The 18,476-nt window shown below is 36.7% G+C and overlaps 1 protein-coding gene across 12 annotated transcripts in view; it reads left to right on the top strand.

Annotated features, from left to right (window-relative positions):
• The window catches only part of NUP214 (nucleoporin 214), a 143,763-nt gene that overhangs the window by 60,251 nt on the left and 65,036 nt on the right, over positions 1–18,476 (top strand). For all 12 annotated transcript variants that reach the window (XM_058302202.1, XM_058302207.1, XM_058302210.2 and 9 more), the window contains exons 17-18: positions 490–648; positions 10,706–10,809. In XM_058302202.1, the coding sequence (XP_058158185.1) occupies positions 490–648; positions 10,706–10,809 (263 nt within the window). The remainder of the gene's footprint in view (positions 1–489; positions 649–10,705; positions 10,810–18,476) is intronic.

Genomic DNA, 18,476 nt, shown 5'->3' with positions numbered 1-18,476 from the left:
CAGTTTCCCTGTGTGATGATAGGTACTGTCTCCATTTTGCAAGTAAGGAAACTGAGGCTTAGAGGTAAAGTAATTTGACTGAAGTTACCCATTTAGTGAGTGATAGTGCCAGGTTCCCAGTTCAGACCACCTGACTCCAGAGCTCTGGTCGTAAATATATATACTTGGGAAGAGGAAAGTTCTCCAGGGTATTAGCAGTGGTTGTCTTCAGGTAAAAGGGTTATGTGTACTCTCAATATGTTTCTGGTTTTCTGAGTTTCCTATCATTAGAGTATGTGTTTTTTCAAATGAGGAGGAAAAAATATTTTTTCAAAAAGGAACATTCATATCTTTCTTTCCAGGCAGTGAAATTCTTTTTTTTTTTTTTTTATGACTTTTCACATATTTATTATGAGAAATGAGAAACACCGCATTCCTTGATCCAGGTAGGTGGTTTTATTTCTTGAAAATAAAACTTTTTGTATCAATAGATTTTTGTACCTTTTCCAGTCTCTTCATGGAGATATAAGTACCCTGAAAACAACTTTACTTGAAGGCTTTGCTGGTGTTGAAGAAGCCAGAGAACAAAATGAAAGAAATCATGATTCTGGATATCTACATTTACTTTATAAAAGACCACTGGATCCCAAAAGTGAAGCTCAGCTCCAGGTAGGAGACTTATCCAAAAAGTGATATTTAATATCAAACACACTTTTGTGAAACTTACTATGAATTTGGATGACTGCCCCTAATGAAGTTGTGAATTTCCAACCTTAATTTCAAAACTTTCCAGAGATATCCTTAACTGCAGTAAAGAAAATGGCCCGCTTTTCCACTTGATATTTTTAATATATTTTTATTTTGTGATAAAATATACATAATATAAAAATCATTTAAATCATTTTTACTTGTATAATTGTGCGGTGTTAAGTACATTGACAGTGTTACATAACCTTCATCACTATTTCCAGACTGTTTTTGTCATCCCAAAATGGAAACTTGTCCCCATTCCCTTCCTCCCTGCCCCTGGTAAGCACTCTTCTGCTTTCTAACTATTTTGTTTAAGAGAAATCATATAATATTTGTCTTTTTGTGTCTGTCTTATTTCACTCAACATGATATCTTCAAGGTTTATCTGTGTTGTAGCATGCACCAAGTACTTCATTTCTTTTTATGGTGAATAATGTTCCATTGTATGGATAGACCACACAGTTTGTTTCTCCAGCCCTCTGTTGATGGACACTTCAGCTGCTTCTACCTTTTGGCTATTTTAAATAATGCTGCTGTGAACTTTGGTGTATAAATATCTGTTCATGTTCCTGCTTTCAATTCTTTTGGATAGATACCTAGAGATGGAATTGCCAGGTCATAGGGTAATTCTATGTTCAGCTTTCTGAGTAAATATCAAATTGTTTTCCTTAGCTACTGAATCATTTTTTATTCCCACTGACAATGTCTGAAGATGTCTGTTTCTCTGCATCCTTAACAAAACTTATTTCCCTTTTCCTTTTATTTTTTTAAATCTTTTTTATGAAGTGTTATTAATAAATTATTGTATTTTTCATTTTTTAATAATAGCCATCCTAGTGGGTGTGAACTGGTAATTCATATATAGTTTTGATTTGCATTTCTTTAACATGTAATGATATTGAGCATCTTTTCATGTGTTTATTGGCCAACTGTATGTCTTTGACAAAAAAGTCTATTCAAATCTTAGGCCTGTTGTCTTTTTGTTGTTGAATGATAGAAGTTCTTTATATATTTTGGGTTTTAAACCCTTATGAAATATATGATTTCAGATATTTTCTCACATTCTGTAAATCATCTTTTTTGATAATTCCTTTGATGAACAAAATTTTCAATTTAGATCAAGTCCAGTTTATCTTTTTTATCTTTTGTTGCTCATTCTTTGCCTACTACAAGGTCCTAAAGATATTTCCCTATGTTTTCTTCTAAGAGTTTTGTAATATTAGTCTTTATTTTGAGGTAGTTGATTCATTTGAGTTAATTTTTTTATATTGTGTGAAGTTGGGATCCAAATGCATTCTTTTTTTTAAAAAAAAAGATTTATTTATTTATTTAATTCCCCCCCCCTCCCCGGTTGTCTGTTCTCTGTTGTCTATTTGCTGCGTCTTGTTTCTTTGTCCGCTTCTGTTGTCCTCAGCGGCATGGGAAGTGTGGGCGGCGCCATTCCTGGGCAGGCTGCACTTTCTTTCGCACTGGGCGGCTCTCCTTATGGGGCACACTCCTTGCGTGTAGGGCTCCCCTACACGGGGGACACCCCTAACGGCACGGCACTCCTTGCGCGCATCAGCACTGCACATGGGCCAACTCCACACGGGTCAAGGAGGCCCGGGGTTTGAACCGCGGACCTCCCATGTGGTAGACGGACGCCCTAACCACTGGGCCAAGTCTGTTTCCCGCAAATGCATTCTTTTCCCTGTGGATTACCAGTTGTTCCACAAGTATTTGTTAATTCTTCTTTAAATGTTTGGTAGAATTAGCAGTGAAATCATGTGGTCCTGGACTTTTTTTGGTTGGTATGTTTTTGATTACTGATTAAATATCTTTATTTGTTATAGGTCTGTTGAGATTTTCTATTTCTTCTTGAGTCAGTTTATGCAATTTGTACATTTCTAGAAATTTGGCCATTTCTACTTTATCTAATTGTTGGCAATTGTTCAGAGTATGTTTTATAATCCTTTTTATTTCTATGTCTGTAGTGACGTACCCACTTTCATTCCTAATATTAGTTAATTGTGTCCTCTTTTTTTCTTAGTCTGGCTAAAGGTTTGTGAATTTTATTGATGTTTTCAAAAACCAACTTTTGGTTTCATTGATTCCCTATTTTTTTGCTCTTACCCATTTCATATTACTGCTCTCAATTTTATTATTTCCTTCCTTCTGCTAACTTTTTGTTTAGTTTACTCTTCTAGTTACTTCAGGGGTAGTTAGGTTAGTGATTTGTGTATATAGCTATAAATTTCCCTGTGAGCACTACTGTCCTTGTATCCTGTAAGCTTTGGTTTGTTGTTTTTCTTTTCGTTTGTCTCTAAGTACATTCTAATTTCTCTTGTGATTTCTTCCTTGGCCCATTGGTTGTTTAAAAGTATATTGTTTAATTACTATATATTTGTAACTTTTCCACTTTTCTGTTATTGATTTCTAGCTTCATTGCTTTTTGGTCCAACAAGATATTTTATATAAATTCCCTCTTTTTAAATTTATTAAAATTTGATTTGTGGGCAAACACATGGTGTATCCTGGCGAATGATCCATGCGCACTTGAGAAGAATGTATATTCTCTTTCAGGTGGAGTATGGTATATACATCTGCTAGGTCTAGTTGGTTTACGGTGTTGTTCAAGTCTTCTATTTCCTTTTTGATCTCCTTTCTGTATGATATAACATAATTGAAAATGGTGTATTGAAGTCTCCAATATTATTATACAACTATGTAATATCTCCCTTCAATTCTTTGCCTCATGCATTTTGGGGCTTTGTTGTTAGATACATATATGTTTATAATTACTGTATCTTCTTGATTAATTGAATCTTTTATGAATATATAATATCCTTCTTTGTTGCTTATAACCTTTTTTGACCTAAAATTTATATTTTCTCACAATAACATATTCACTCTGGCTCTCTTTTGATTACTATTTGCATAGAATATCGTTTCCATCCTTTGCTTTGTACCTCTTTGTGTGTTTGTATCTCAGGTTTATCTCTTCTAGACAGCATATAGCTGGATCATTTTTTTCAGCCCATCTACTGGTGTTTGCATTTTTAAAATTATTATTATAGAACTTGTAGGTTTACAGAACAATCATACATTAAATATAGGATTCCCATATGCCACCCTATTATTGACGCCTTATATTGGTATAGTACATTGCCTTTCAATAGGCAAGTTTAATCCATTGACATCTTTATTTTAAACTATTGACATTTATGGTATTAACTGAGAAAGGTGAATTTCCTTCTGTCATTTAACTATTTGTTTTCTGTATGTCTTGTCTGTACTTTTTTCCTCCATTACTCGATTAGTGTCTTTTTTTGTATTCAGTTAATATTTCGTAGTGTACTTTTTTTATTCCCTTCTTTACTTTTCTTTATGATTTTTAGTTATTTTCTTTCTGATTACCTTTGTGATTAAAATAAACATCTTAAACAAATAATTATTGTTTGAATAGTATCAGCATTGTTTCAATGGTATACAAATGTTTTACTCCTGTACATTTCCATACCTCTACCTTTCCAGTAGTATCAGCTCAGATTACATCTTCATATATTGCCCATTTCATAGATATTAATTACTTTACACATTTACCTCTTAATTTTTATAAGGGAATAAGCAAGCAATCACAAACCAAAAGTATAATAATACAGAATTTTATATTACCTATAGAGCTACCTTTATCATTGTTCTTTATTTCTTCTTATGGCTTCATGTTACTGTCTAATGTCATTTATGTCAGCTTGAAAGGACTCCTTTTAGCATATCTTGTATGGAAGATGTTTTAGTTTGCCAAAGGACTGCTGGTGCAAAGTACCAAAAATCTGTTGGCTTATGTAATGGGGGTTTATTTGGGGTAAAGTTCACAGTTCAAAAGCCTAGAAATGTCTAATTCAAGGCATCAGCAGAGATGCTTTCTCACCAAAGTTGTCTACTGTTGATATTATTCAGGCACAAGGGAAAGCAAGATGGCTGCTGATATCTGCTGAGGTCTCGGCTTTCCTCTCTGGGTTCATCTCCCCTTGAGCTGCTCTGTCGGCCCAGCCTCTTTGAGCCCCTTGGGGGTTCTGTTTTCCTGCAGTCCTCTCTCTAACATTGCAGAACCAAAGCTCCCTTTTCTTGTGTCTGCCTGTCTCATTGTCTCCCTTTATATCAGACCCAGCAGAAGGGTGAATACTCAACGTAAATCATGCCCCACTGATGTAATCCAGTCAGATAAGTCTCACACTCCGGAAATGGATTAGTTTAAAACATAATCTTTTGTTTTTTGGGATTTACAAAATTCATACTTTCTCAGAAGGTCTTCTGGCAATGAACTTCAGCTTTTAAAAAAAATTTGTAAATATCTTAATTTCTCCTTCATCGAAGGATAATTTTGTCGAGTATGGAATTCTTGATTGACAGGTTTTTTTCTTTAAACATTTTATATTCGCCATACCACTGTCTACTGGCCTCCATGGTTTCTGATAAGTCTACTGTTCTTTTTTTTTTTTGTAGGTACTGGGGATTGAACTCAGGACCCTCATGCGTGGGACGCAGGCTATCAATCACTGAGCAGATCTGCTCCCCAATGACAGTTGGGTTTTTTGTTTGTTTTTAGGAAGTACCAGGGATCAAACCTGGGACCTAGTACATGGAAAGCAAGTGCTCAACCACTTGATCTACATCCGCTCCCTCTACTGTCAGTCTTACTGAAAATCCTTTGTATGTGACAAGTTACTTCTCTGTTGCTACCTTCAAAATTCTTTGTCTTTGGATTTTGACAATTTCACTGTAATGATTACTGTGTGCATGTCTTTATGTATATACTGCTTAGTTTCACTGAGCTACTTGAATATATATTTTCATGACTTTCATCGAATTTTGGAAGTTTTCCACTATTATTTCTTCAAGTGCCTTCTCTACCCTTTATCTTGTCCTTCTGTGACTTCTATGATGTGTATGTTGACATGCCTGATGGTGTGCCACAGGTCCCTCAGGCTCTGTTAAGTTTTCTTTACTTACTGTCTTTTCTTTCCATTGGATAATTTCAATTGTCTTGTCTTTACTTTCGCTGGTACTTCTTTCTGTCTGCTTATCTCTGTCATAGAATCCCTCTAGTGAGTTTCTCATTTCAATTGTACTTCCAGCTCCAGAATTTCTGTTTGGATTCTTTTAATAATTTCTATATCTTTTTCTTTTCTTCCAGATATTTTCCTAATTTCCTTTAATTCTTTGTGCATAGTTTTATTTAACTCATAGAACATGTTTAAGACACTTGATTTCATGTCTTTGTTGAACAGTTCTAATGTATAAACTTCCTCAGTGATGGTTCCTGTCAAATTCTGTTTGTTTTTTTTCTGTGAATGGGCCTTACTTTCCTCATTCTACTTATGTTTTGTAATTTTTTTTGTTGAGAACTTGGTGTTCTGAGTATTACGTTATAACTCTGGAAACCTAAGTCTTTATCTTTGCTGGCTTTTTTTTCCTGTTGAGGACTGAAGTTGTCCACTTATGACTTTTCCACATTATTTTTGCTCCCAAGCAGTAAAAGGAAAGAGAAAATGAAAATAAAGAATGAATGAAAAAGAGATACTGACCTTTTAAGACTCCCCTGCTAGGTCACGGAGGGGTTGCACTTATGCACACCTCAGCAGGATCCTGGAGACAGCCAAGGTGGATGCAATCCCAGGTGCTGGTGCTCCTGGGGGCTACAGAGACACACAGGTTCTGTGATCATGGCAGTTGGCCCTGGAGTTCATTGCCTAGTTAGTGGGCCCTACCTGGGAATTTGTGTTTCTGCGTGTGACGGAGGTAGACTCAGATGTGAACTTTCTACACAACATGGCTGTTAGACCCCACCCAGAAACCTTTTGAGTGTCCCACAAAACAATGGAATAAGAATCTCATTTGGAATGAGAATACTGTTCAGGGTCAAGGGAAAGCCCCAGATTTCCTCAAAAGGCCTCACCACTCACTGGGGTTGGTGTATACTCAGGAGACTTGAATCTCTGGACTGGCCATGTGCCAGCTGGACCCTGAGCCTCAGCAGAGTTGCAACTCCTACTCTCTGGTTCATTGGATTTACCCAGGTCAGCTAACAGGGAGGTGAAGATGGTCAGCCACCACATCAGGGAACTGAGAGTGCCTACAACTGCAAGCAGGAGACTCACATCCATCAGCCATGTGGGATCTAAGACCCCTCTCAATTTAGAGTAGAGTGGACATCACCAGCCCAGGGTCCACAGAATGGAGGAATAAAATATGGATTAGAGTGAACTTACTGGTATTCTGCTGTAGAACTATTGTGACTAGTAATGGAAGAAACTGTAGCATTGATCCAGAGAAAGTGGCCAAGGTAGTTGCTGAGGGCAGGGAAAGGGAAGTAGAGATGAGATATGGGGGCATTTTCAGGACTAGAGTTGTCCTGAATGATGTTGCAGGGAGGGATGCTTGACATTGTATATCCTGCCATAACTTGCTGAATGTGCTGGGGTAGAGTGTAGACTACAATGTAGACTAGTCCATGCAGTGCAGCAGTGCTCCAAGATGTATTCACCAAATGTAATGAATGGGCCACAATGATGGGCGAGGTTGTTGATGTGTGAGGAGTGGAGGGATGGGAGGTGGGGTATGTGGGAAACTCTTATATTTTTTAATGTAGCATTTTTTGTGATTTATGTATCTTAAAAAAAGAGACTATTATTTAAAGAAAGAAAGAAAGACTCCCCTGCTGCTTTTGTCTGCCCTCCAATTGACATTGACTGCCCTCCAATGTCCCCCTTCAGCAATCAAATGTAGTATTCAGTAGCAGTAATCAACAATCATACTAGAAGCCTTTGGCTTTTGGAGGACAAAGTCCTTATTGCCTACTCTGCTACCGGCAAAATGCTTCAGAATTACTGGTTGCAAATCTCACAGGTATCTGCCACGTAGTTGGGGAGTGAGAAAGAGTAGCCAGTACATGGAAGGTGAAATTTATCAATGTTTACTTCAGCTTACCTTTGTCTTCATCCAGCTGTTCCCTGGATGCTACAGGTGTCTCCTTAGATGCCAGAATACCAAAATAGTTGATTTAGACTATTCCTCCCAGTTCAATAATTATTTCAGTGGAGGGATAAAGGCCTGTATCTTCCTATTCACCTGTCTTCTCACAATCCAGTTCATGTTTATTTGATTAAAAAAAATAGAATTCTTTGTTACATCTTCTTGGTAGAGAGTATTTCTTATATATTAAGAAAGATATATATATATATATAATATATAACACCAATAATATTTATTAAAATAGCAACAATTTATCAAGTGCCAGGTACTTTGCTAGATTTTTTTATTCATTATTTAGTCTTCAAAATAGCTGCTCTGCAAGGTAGGAGTTGTTGATTCCATTGTACAGAAAAAGAAACTGAGCCTCCTAAGACTAATAACTTGCCCAAGGTAATGTAGCTAATAAGGGTGGAACCAGATTTGAAGTTGCCATCCTCTTGGGCTCCTTCCTGTAAGTCATACTTTAGCAAGGTTACTTTTCTCATTGATTCTTAATCTCTGTTTATCTAATTTCTGGCTTTTATTTTTCATCTTTCAATTTACCCCAAATTGTTGTATTACAAGCCTATGATAGATGTTACCAGACAGAAGATCAGAAAATCTTCATGGAGTCCTAAGTCCTTACTGGGGATCATATTCTATCCCCTCACCTCATTCCTCCTCACCTTTGTCTACAGTCTGGTAGGGAAGTGTGTGTAGGTGGTCTTCCTTACCTAGGACTTGATTGTGATGAATTATTCCCTCTTGCCTCAGAGAATTGGAGGCCACAGACTCTACTTTTTCTGCAATTCCCATCCCATTCTTAGTAAATTATTGACAGTAGGAAAGTGAAAGAAATGGCCCCTCCTCCCAGAATGGCCGAGGAATCCTTGTTGTGTTCAGCAGACCTTCTGGTATGCCTAGGTGCTTCCTTCTCCTACTGTGGATATTAACTCTCCTAGTAAGAGATAGCTGACCTCCTGCCTACCTTTCATCAAATTACAGACACACACACATGTTCTATCCCAGTTACACATTTATTCTACATGCCTTTTTCACTTCTTGCTGTATGGCCAAACTAAGAGAAAAGCGTACAGCTTTTTGGGGAAACTTTTTCCATTTAAAAGAGAATAATTTTCTTTTTGTATGGTGCTAAATAGATGATAGCTAGCATTTATTGAGTTCTTTTATGCAAAACTCTGTTCTAACAACTTTTCTTGAGTATTTCACTCATTTATTTTCTGCTCTATAGATGAGAAAACTGAGATAAGATACTGAAACTGCCCAGGTTTTACCACTAATAAATGCTGGGGCCTTGAACCTGGGCAATGGAACATCAGAACCTGTACTCTTAACCACTGTGCTATAATTTATAATACATTTCCTACATCTGGAAATTGCTAGTGGCAAAGATGAACTTATAAATATAATATGAGCTATATTGCTATGTGACCACTGATGAGGGAGAGCAACTAAGTTACAGAAATGGGCCTTAAAGGAAGAGGTCATTTTTGCTGCTGGACAAGGTTGAGAGGACATTCCATGTAAAAGAAACAACATCAGGGAAGCGGATGTGGCTCAAGTGATAGAGCTTCCATCTACCATATGGGAGGACCTGGTTCAATCCCTGGGGCCTACTGGTGAAGAAGAAGAGAAAGAGAACCAGTGCCTGCACGAGAGCCTGCGTAGTAAGCCAGTTCCCGCACAAGTGCCCGTGTGGTGAGCCAGTGCCTGTGTGCATGAGTCACACACCGCAAGATGATGACGCATCCAAAGAGAGACAAGGGGAGAGTCAAGGTGAAGCACAGCAGAAACCAGGAACTGAGGTGGTGCAATTGACAGGGGCCCTCTCTCCATATCAGAGGTCCCCAGGATCGAATCCTGGTGAATCCTAGAGGAGAGAAAATGAGAAAAGAAGACAACACAGACAGCAAAAATAGCAGGGCGGGAGAAGAGGAAGGGGGAAAAATAAATAAATCTTAAACAAAAAAAAAAAATCAGCTAGTGCACAGAGATTTAATCATATCTGAAGTGTTCAAAGGAAAGGACATTCTTTTACTTTTCAAGTTAGTAGAAATTTTTATATGGTGTTCAAGTTATTGCTACTTCCCTTGAATCAGCTTTGCTTATTTTAAGTGACAGTTTCTCTTTCAGTTTGAACATATACCCCTATCTAAGAATAATTGGGAATATGTATTTAAACCCAGTGCCTTTGTACAAATATCGAGAGCTTTTTCCAGAGTTCCTATGTATACATATTTAACGGAATGCTTCATCTATATTTTTAATTTTTGAGTCAGGTTGCATATCCATGAATGTTAAGAGTGACCCATAATTTAAAGAATAGTATTCTCTATCTAAAATAAGTAATATACATAAGAATTTTTAATACTGGAACATTCAACTTCTAGTGCTGTTGTTTTATTTATTTTCCTTTTCTTCTAGTACTGATATTTTTTGTTTTGGGGAAGAGATGAAAGTTTTTAACTGGAGAAATGACTTTCATGTTCCATACTATGAATTGATAGGTTTAGAATTATTTTCTGCACTATATTCTAATATATTTTTGTCGATATTACAGTTAATTTCATGGGTGGGAGAGGAAATACTAAATGGATATTCAGTCTGAGTACCAGAGTGCTGTGGAAAATTCCCAGGCAGTGTTGAGATACTTTACAGGATCTGAAAAATGAGAACTCAGCAAGAACGTTTGTTCCCTAGAGGCTCTAGAAAGACACACCCATTCTTTTTCCCTTTTCTTTGTACCATCTTTCTGTCACACAGTAAAAAAAATTGACTTTTCTAAAACTGTTCTCTCATTTTATATACAGCTTTAATGATTCTATTAGAATCTGTTGCTTTCCTTGTTCATTGTAGTTCTCAATCTAAAATTACTTCAAAATTATTTTGACTTGTCTTGATATATCTTCCCAGAAACTACTGGAAAAATTGAGTCATTTGTGTTTTAATTTTGTTCTTTTAGGAAATTCGGCGTCTTCATCAATATGTGAAATTTGCTGTCCAAGATGTGAATGATGTTCTAGACTTGGAGTGGGATCGGCATCTGGAACAAAAAAAAAAACAAAAGTGAGTGAATTCTCTCATGCATCAAGGGTTGAAAGAGATTTCCTATAGCCTTTGTTTTTTCTTTTCCTTTTGAATCTTATCTTTGATGATTTTATTTTATTTTTTTACAGATTAGGACAAATTCTTTTCTATTTATTTTTAATTGTGGTAAAATATACATAACATAAAAATCATTTTAACTGTTTTAAGCAGATAATTCTGTCACATTAAATACATTGACATTGCTGTGTAACTTATTGTAAGACTACTTTCATCACCTAAATCAGAACTCATTCCCATTTAGCAGTGTCCCCATTCCCTCTTTCCCTGACCATTGATAATGACTCTTCTACTTTCTGTCTCTGTGAATTTGCTTAGTTTGAGTATTTGATATAAAAGAAATAATACAATATTTGTTCTTTTGGGTCTGTCTTATTTCACTCAACACGATGTCTTCAGGATTTATTCATGCTGTTACATACACCAGCATTTCATTTCTTTTTGTGACTATGTAATATTCCATTGTGTATATATGCCACATTTTGTTTTTCCATTCGTCTATTGGTTGACTCGTGGGTTGCTTCCACCTTCAGGCTATTTGAATAATGTTGCTTTGAACATTGGTGTACAAATATCTGTCCTAATGCCTTCTTTTAATTCCTATTGGTATATACCAGTGAGTGGAATTGCTGGGTTATAAGGTAATTCTATGTTTAACTCTGCAAAACTGCCCAACTGTTTTCCACAATGGCTGTACCATTTTACATTCCCACCAACAACCAAAGAGGATTCCTATACCCAATCCTTGCCAACACTTAATATTTATTTTCTTTCTTTCTTTCTTTCTTTCTTTCTTTCTTTCTTTCTTTCTTTCTTTCTTTCTTTCTTTCTTTCTTTCTTTCTTTCTTTCTTTCTTTCTTTCTTTCTTTCTTTCTTTCTTTCTTTCTTTCTTTCTTTCTTTCTTTCTTTCTTTCTTTCTTTCTCTCTCTTTCTCTCTTTCTCTCTCTCTTTCTCTCTCTCTCTTTCTCTCTTTCTCTCTCTCTCTCTTTCTCTCTCTCTTTCTCTCTTTCTCTCTTTCTTTCTCTCTTTCTCTCTCTCTCTCTCTTTCTCTCTTTCTCTCTCTCTCTCTCTTTCTCTCTCTCTCTTTCTTTCTTCCTTTTCTTTTTTTTTAAAATTTTTAAAGATTTATTTATTTATTTCTCTCCCCTTCCTACCCCCCCCCACCCTGGTTGTCTGTTCTCTGTCTATTTGCTGCGTCTTCTTCTTTGTCTGCTTCTGTTGTTGTCAGCGGCACGGGACTCTGTTTCTTTTTGTTGCGTCATCTTGTTGTGTCAGCTCTCCGTGTGTGCGGCTCCATTCCTGGGCAGGCTGAACTTTCTTTCACGCTAGGCGGCTCTCCTTATGGGGCACACTCCTTGCACGTGGGGCTCCCCTACACGGGGGACACCCCTGCGTGGCACGGCACTCCTTGAGCGCATCAGCACTGCGCATGGGCCAGCTCCACACCGGTCAAGGAGGCCCGGGGTTTGAACTGCAGACCTCCCATGTGGTAGACAGATGCCCTAACCACTGGGCCAAGTCCGCTTCCCTCTTCCTTTCCTTCCCTTCCCTTCCCCTTTCCCTTCCCCTTCCCCTTCCCCTTCCCTTTCCTTTCCTGCCACCCTAGCAGATATGAAGTGTTATCTCTTTGTAGTTTTAATTAGCATTTCTCTAAAGGCTAATGATGTTGAGCATCTTTTCATTTGCTTCTTGGACACTTGAATATCTTCTTTGGAGAGTGTCTATTTAATCCTTGACCCATTTTTTTATTGTGTTTTGTCTTTTTGTTGTTGGATTTAGCAATTCTTAATATATTCTGGATATCAGACATAGTTTTCAAATTTTTCTCCCATTCTGTAGCTGTCTTTTCACTTTGTTGATAGTATCCTTTTATGCACAAGTTTTTTTTTGTTGTTTGTTGTTTGTTTGTTTGTTTGTTTTTAGGAGGTACCAGGGATTGAACCTGGGGCCTCGTACATGGGACGTAGGTGCTCAACCACTGAGCTTTACTTGCTCCCAGACAAAAGAGTTTTTGTTTTTCATGAAGACCATTTTAATCTGCTTTTTTGTTATTGTTGCTTGTGTTTTGGAGTGTAAAATCTAAATTCTATTTCTTACTCTAATATCCTAAAGATATTTCCTTGTATTTTCTTTTAAGAGTTTTATAAGTAAAATAGCTCTTATATTTAGGTTTTTGATCTATTTCAAATTAACTTTTGTATAGGTGAGAGGTGGAGGTCCACATTCATTCTTTTGCATGTGAATTTCCAGTTTTCCCTGCATCATTTGTTGAAAAGACTAGTCCTTTTCTATTAAATGGACTTGGTACCCTTATTGAAATCAACTGACCATAGATTTGTGGGTTTATTTTTGGGCTCTTAGGTTCTCCCATTGGTCTTGCCAGGACCACACTGTTTTATTTCTCTTTTTATCTTTTTAGTTATTCTTATGAATAATCTTCCTTCCTACACTCTCCTTCAACCCTCTCTCTACTGTTTTTCCTTTCAACCTCAGAATTCCCTTTAGTATTTCTTGGAGGGCAGGTTTCTTATTGACAAACTCTCTTAATTTCTGTTTATCTGTGAATATTTTGAACGCACCCTCGTTTTTGAATGCCATCTTTGGTGGATACAGAATTCTTAGCTCATAGTTTTCTCTTTTAGCACCTTAACTATGTTATACCACTGCCTTCTTGCCTCCCTGGTTTCAGATAAGAAATCAGCACTTAATCTTACCGCCCTTCCCTTATGTGATGAATCTCTTTTCTCTAGCAACTTTCAGTATTCTGTCATTGTCCTGAGCATTGGACAGTTTGATAAATATATGTCTTGGGGTACACCTGTTAGGATTTATTTTGTTTGGGGGTGTTGTGCGCTTCCTGGACAACTACGTCCATGTCCCTCAAAAGAGCTGGGAAATTTTCAGCCATTATTTCCTCCAACAGTCCTTCTGCCCCCTTTCCCTTCTCTTCACCCTTTGGGATGCCTATAATGTTTATGTTTGTGCATTTCATGTTATCATTCAAATCCCAAAATCTCTGCTGGAATTTTTCTTTTTATCTATCTCTTCTACTTTGTCTGATTTCAGATGTACTGTCTTCCACATTGCTGATTCTTTCCTCTGCCTATTCCAATCTGCTGTTATGTGCTTCCAGTGTATTTTTTATTTCTTACATTGTGCCATTTGTCACTGTCAGAGCCATTTTCTTTTTATGTATGCTTACAATTTCTTCATTATGTTCTTGCAATGTCTTCTTAATACCCTTTATCTCTTCCTTCACTTCATTAAGTTGATTCATGATATTTGTTTGGACATCCTTGATTAGTTCCACATTCTGCATCTCCTCTTGTTTTTTAGTTTGTTCATTAGACTGGGCCATGTCTTCCTGTTTCTTAGTATGGCTTGTAAATTTTTGTTGTTTTCTAGGCATCTGTTTATTTTGACAGGCTTATTTGGTTGGTTAGCTTCTCTTTTTACTCTAAGGTTTTGCTTTTTTTTTTTTAATGTGTGTGGTAAGGTTCGTTTTTGACACTTGGTTCCTCTTATTCTGTATCCTTGCAGTTGTCTTTGTTCCCTTGGAAAAAATATTAGGACAAGAGGAAAGGAAAAAGAACAGAGAAAAAGAATAATAGTAATAATAATAAAAGATAGAACAAGAACTGTATAAGAGCTAGGAAAATAAATAAGCTAATACGAGTTAAAAAAATCATAAAAAATGCAGAGGAATAAGAGTAAAAAAAAAGAGTGGAATAGGAAAAATGAAACAAGAAACAAAATAGAGGGGGGAAAATAGAATGAATTAAAAGGGGAAAAGATGAGAAGAAAAGAAAGAAAAGAAAAAAGAAAAATGAAGACTAAACATGAAGAGGTGGAATGAAAGAAAAGCAACAGAAGACAGAAAATAGAAAATTGAAGGAAAGAAGTGAAATAAAGTAGGTAGAAAAAAATAAGAAAAAGGAAAAAAGGAAACAAAGAAATGGAGAAGACAAGAAGCAAAACAACAAAAAAAACAACCCAGGAAAAACAGCCTTCCTTCTTAGGCCCCTAGGGTGCTTCTCTGGCTGCCCATGCTCATCAATTAATTACCCTGCAGCCTGCCTTTTGATAAGCAATAAAAAATTGCTAAGATCCAAAAAAAAAAAGCTAAAACAAAATCTCAGTCTATACATTCCCTATCATAAGCTGCCCACTGGGTGCCTGATAACCTGATTGATCACTCTGAATCCCTTCTCTCAGGATGTACTGGGAATCAAACCAGGGACCTTGTATATGTAAGGCAGGAATTCCCACCCACACTGTTTTAATTACTGTAGCTTTTTAGTAAGTTTTAAAGTCACAAAGTGTGAATTCTCCAATTTTGTTATTTTATAAGATTGTTTTGACTCTTCATCACCCCTTGCAATTCCATATGAATTTGAGGATTTATTTTTCCATATCTGTAAAAAAAGGCTGCTCAAATATTAATAGGGAATGCATTGAACTTACAGATCACTTTAGGTAGTATTGACATCTTAACAATATCATGCCTTCCAATCCATGAAGATGAGGTATCTTTCTATTTATTTAGGTCTTTAATTTTTTTCATGTTTTGTAGTTTTCAGTGTACAAGTCTTTCATCTCCTTGGTTAATTTTATTTCAAGGTATTTTATTCTTATAGATGCTATTGTAATTGAAACTGTTTTCTGGTTGTCTTTTTCAGATTGTTGGTATATAGAAACCCAGCTGATTTTTGTGTGTTATCCTATACCCTGCAACTTTGCTGAATTCATTTATTAGCTCTGATAGCTTTCTTGTGGACTTGTTAGGATTTTCTGTATATAGGATCATGTCTTCTTCAATCAGGGATACTTTTACTTCTTCCTTTACAATTTGGATACATTTTATTCATAGTTCTAGCATGATCACTCTGGCTAGAACTTCTAGTATAGTGTTGAGTACTCGTGGCATCAGGAGGCATCCTTGTTTTGTTCCTCATCATAGGAGGAAAGCTTTCAGTCTTTCATCATCAAGTATTACATTTGCTGGGTTTTTTTCATAAATGCGCTTTATCAAAAGTTCTCTTCTGGTCTGTATTAGTCAGCCAAAGGTGTGCTGATGCAAAATACCAGAAATCTGTTGGCTTTTATAAAGGGTATTATTTGGGTTAGAAGCTTACAGCTTACCAGGCCATAAAGCATAAATTACTTCCCTCACCAAACTTTATTGCCATGTGTAGGGGCAAGATGACTGCTGAGGTCTGCCAACAGTTCAGGCTTCTTGGGTTCCTCTCTTCCCGGGGTTCCCTTTCTCTCCAGACTCAGGTGCAGTGCTCTCTCCTCAAGGCCAGCTGTAGCCCATCAAATAAACAGCTTTGTCTTTCCGCCAGGGCTTCTGCCATGTCTAAGGAGCTATCTCTGTTCCTCTGTGTTCTTCTCCTATGTGTTCATTTCCTGGGCTCCAGCTCAAAACTCTAACCTCCCTTCTCTGCAGTGCATTTTTTCTGGGAGTCCCTGCCCACCAAGGGAGCGGGGACTCAATGTGCTACTGACGTGGCCAGTCAAAGCCTTAATCATTATTTAATCAAGTAAACCTCTGAGTCCAATATAATCTAATATGCCCAGAGGAAGAGACCAGTTCACAAACATAATCCAATATCTGTTTTTGGAATTCATAACTAATGCCAAACTGTACATGGTCCTAGTTTTCTGAGCACTTTTATCATTAAAGGGAGTTGGATTGTGTCAGATGCTTTTTCTGCATCCATTAAGATGATTGTGGTTTTTTTCCTTCATTCTATTTATATGGTCTGTTACATTGATTTTCTCATGTTTAACTAGCTTTGTATTCCTGGATTAAAACTCACTTGGTCATGATGTATAATCCTTTTAAACATACTCTTGGATTTGGTTTGCCAGTATTTTGTTGAGGATTTTTGCAAAAGAATTTTATATCACATTTTTCTTCCTATTCCCTGTTTGGGATCAAAAATAGCTTGGAAAAATCACAAATTAATAACCCCAGAAAAAAGGATCAGCGAACTTGAAGGCAAGCCAATTGAAATTATCCAGTGGGAAGAGCAAAAGGGGGAAACGAAGAAAAATGAAAAGACCCTGAGGGACCTACAGCACGCCATCAAGTGTACCAACGAACACATCAGATGGTCCCAGAATGAAAAGAGAAATGTACAGAAAAAGTATTTTATGAAAAAAATGACCTAAATTTCCCAAATCTAGTGAAGGACATGATTATACACATCCAGGAAGTACAACAAACTCAAAGCCGCATAGCCTTTAAGAGATCTCCACTAACACACATTATAGTGAAATTGCTAAAAATCCAAAGACAGAGAAGTTAAGTAAGCCTCAGGGAAGAAGCAATTTGTTACAGACAAGAAATCCCCAATAAGAGTAACAGAAGCTTTCTCATCAGAAACCATGGAGGACAGAAGACAGTGAGTTGAGATATAAAGACCTTAGAGAAAAATAAAAAGGTCAACCAAGAATTCTGTATCTGAATAAATTTCAATTGACTTGTCTTCAATTTTGCTGACCTTTTTCTCTGCCTGTTTAAATCTGTTGTTGAATCCCTCTTGTGTTTTTTTTTAAAGGAAATTTTTTTCTTTATACTTTCCTGTATATTCCAAATTTTCTTTTTTGGGAAAACATACCTAATTAACTTGGGTAATTAAAAGGATGAGAGGAATGATGGCAAAGCTAAAAGAAAACCTTTTAGCGTAGTGTTCTGTCAATGGATATTTGGTTTTAGGCCATATATTTTTCTGGAAGGAGTAAGTTGTACATAATGAGAGCAATGAGGTTCCCACAATTAACTCAAAAATTAGGTCAGTTTTCAAAATGTTAAATTTCAGAAACACCTACACTTGACTAACAAGATTAGCACTCTAAAGAAAGAACCATGAAATGGCCTATTAACTTCTCTGTAAAGCTGTGATGTCACAGAATTTTTAGGTGGGGCAGCCTGAGTTTGATGTTAGGAGCAGGACTATAATGTTTTTAATTTAGTAAGCAGAATTTAATTAATTATAATATACTTCATGTAGAAAGGTTTCTTACCTCAACCTGGGTAACCACAGCTTGGAGCATAGAAATAAGAAGATAAAGGTTCACACTGACCCTTCCCAGACACTGTCCAAGGGGAGGATTCTATAGCTTATTGACTGGAATACTCAGCCCCTTGGGCATTTTAGCCCCTGTTAGATTTCATAGTTCACTCTTGTGGTTCTGGATTCATGTTTAATCATATGTGTTGCTTCTCCACAAGGGATTGAATGTGGTTACCTGACAGCATGAACATTCTACTCTGCTTCACAGTTGTATTTCTCTTTGTTAATTGACAAATCAGAATTCTTTTTTTTTTTTCCTTTTTAATGCTTGATACTAACAGGGAAACCAGGTTTCTTCTCTTTGAAAACCCATTGGATTTCCTACTTGACATGCTTTTCTAAGTTCCCTTTCAAATTCTTAAATCTACATGCGTTTCTGTTTAGATAGCCCTTCTCTATTTTAGGCACTTCTCTAAATATTACCTTGTGCCTCTCTGAAATACCTATTTTTAAAAGTTTATGTAGAACTATCTCTTAACCAGAGGCAGTCTCTAAGCTAGTTCTGGGCTTCTCAAGGAGTTAATGGGGAAGAGGAAATAAAACCAC

The sequence above is a fragment of the Dasypus novemcinctus genome, chromosome 8 (assembly GCF_030445035.2).
Source record: "Dasypus novemcinctus isolate mDasNov1 chromosome 8, mDasNov1.1.hap2, whole genome shotgun sequence".
NCBI classification, from domain to species: Eukaryota; Metazoa; Chordata; class Mammalia; order Cingulata; family Dasypodidae; genus Dasypus; species Dasypus novemcinctus.
Note: the sequence above shows the minus strand (reverse complement) of the source record. Positions and strands in the feature narration are given on the sequence as shown.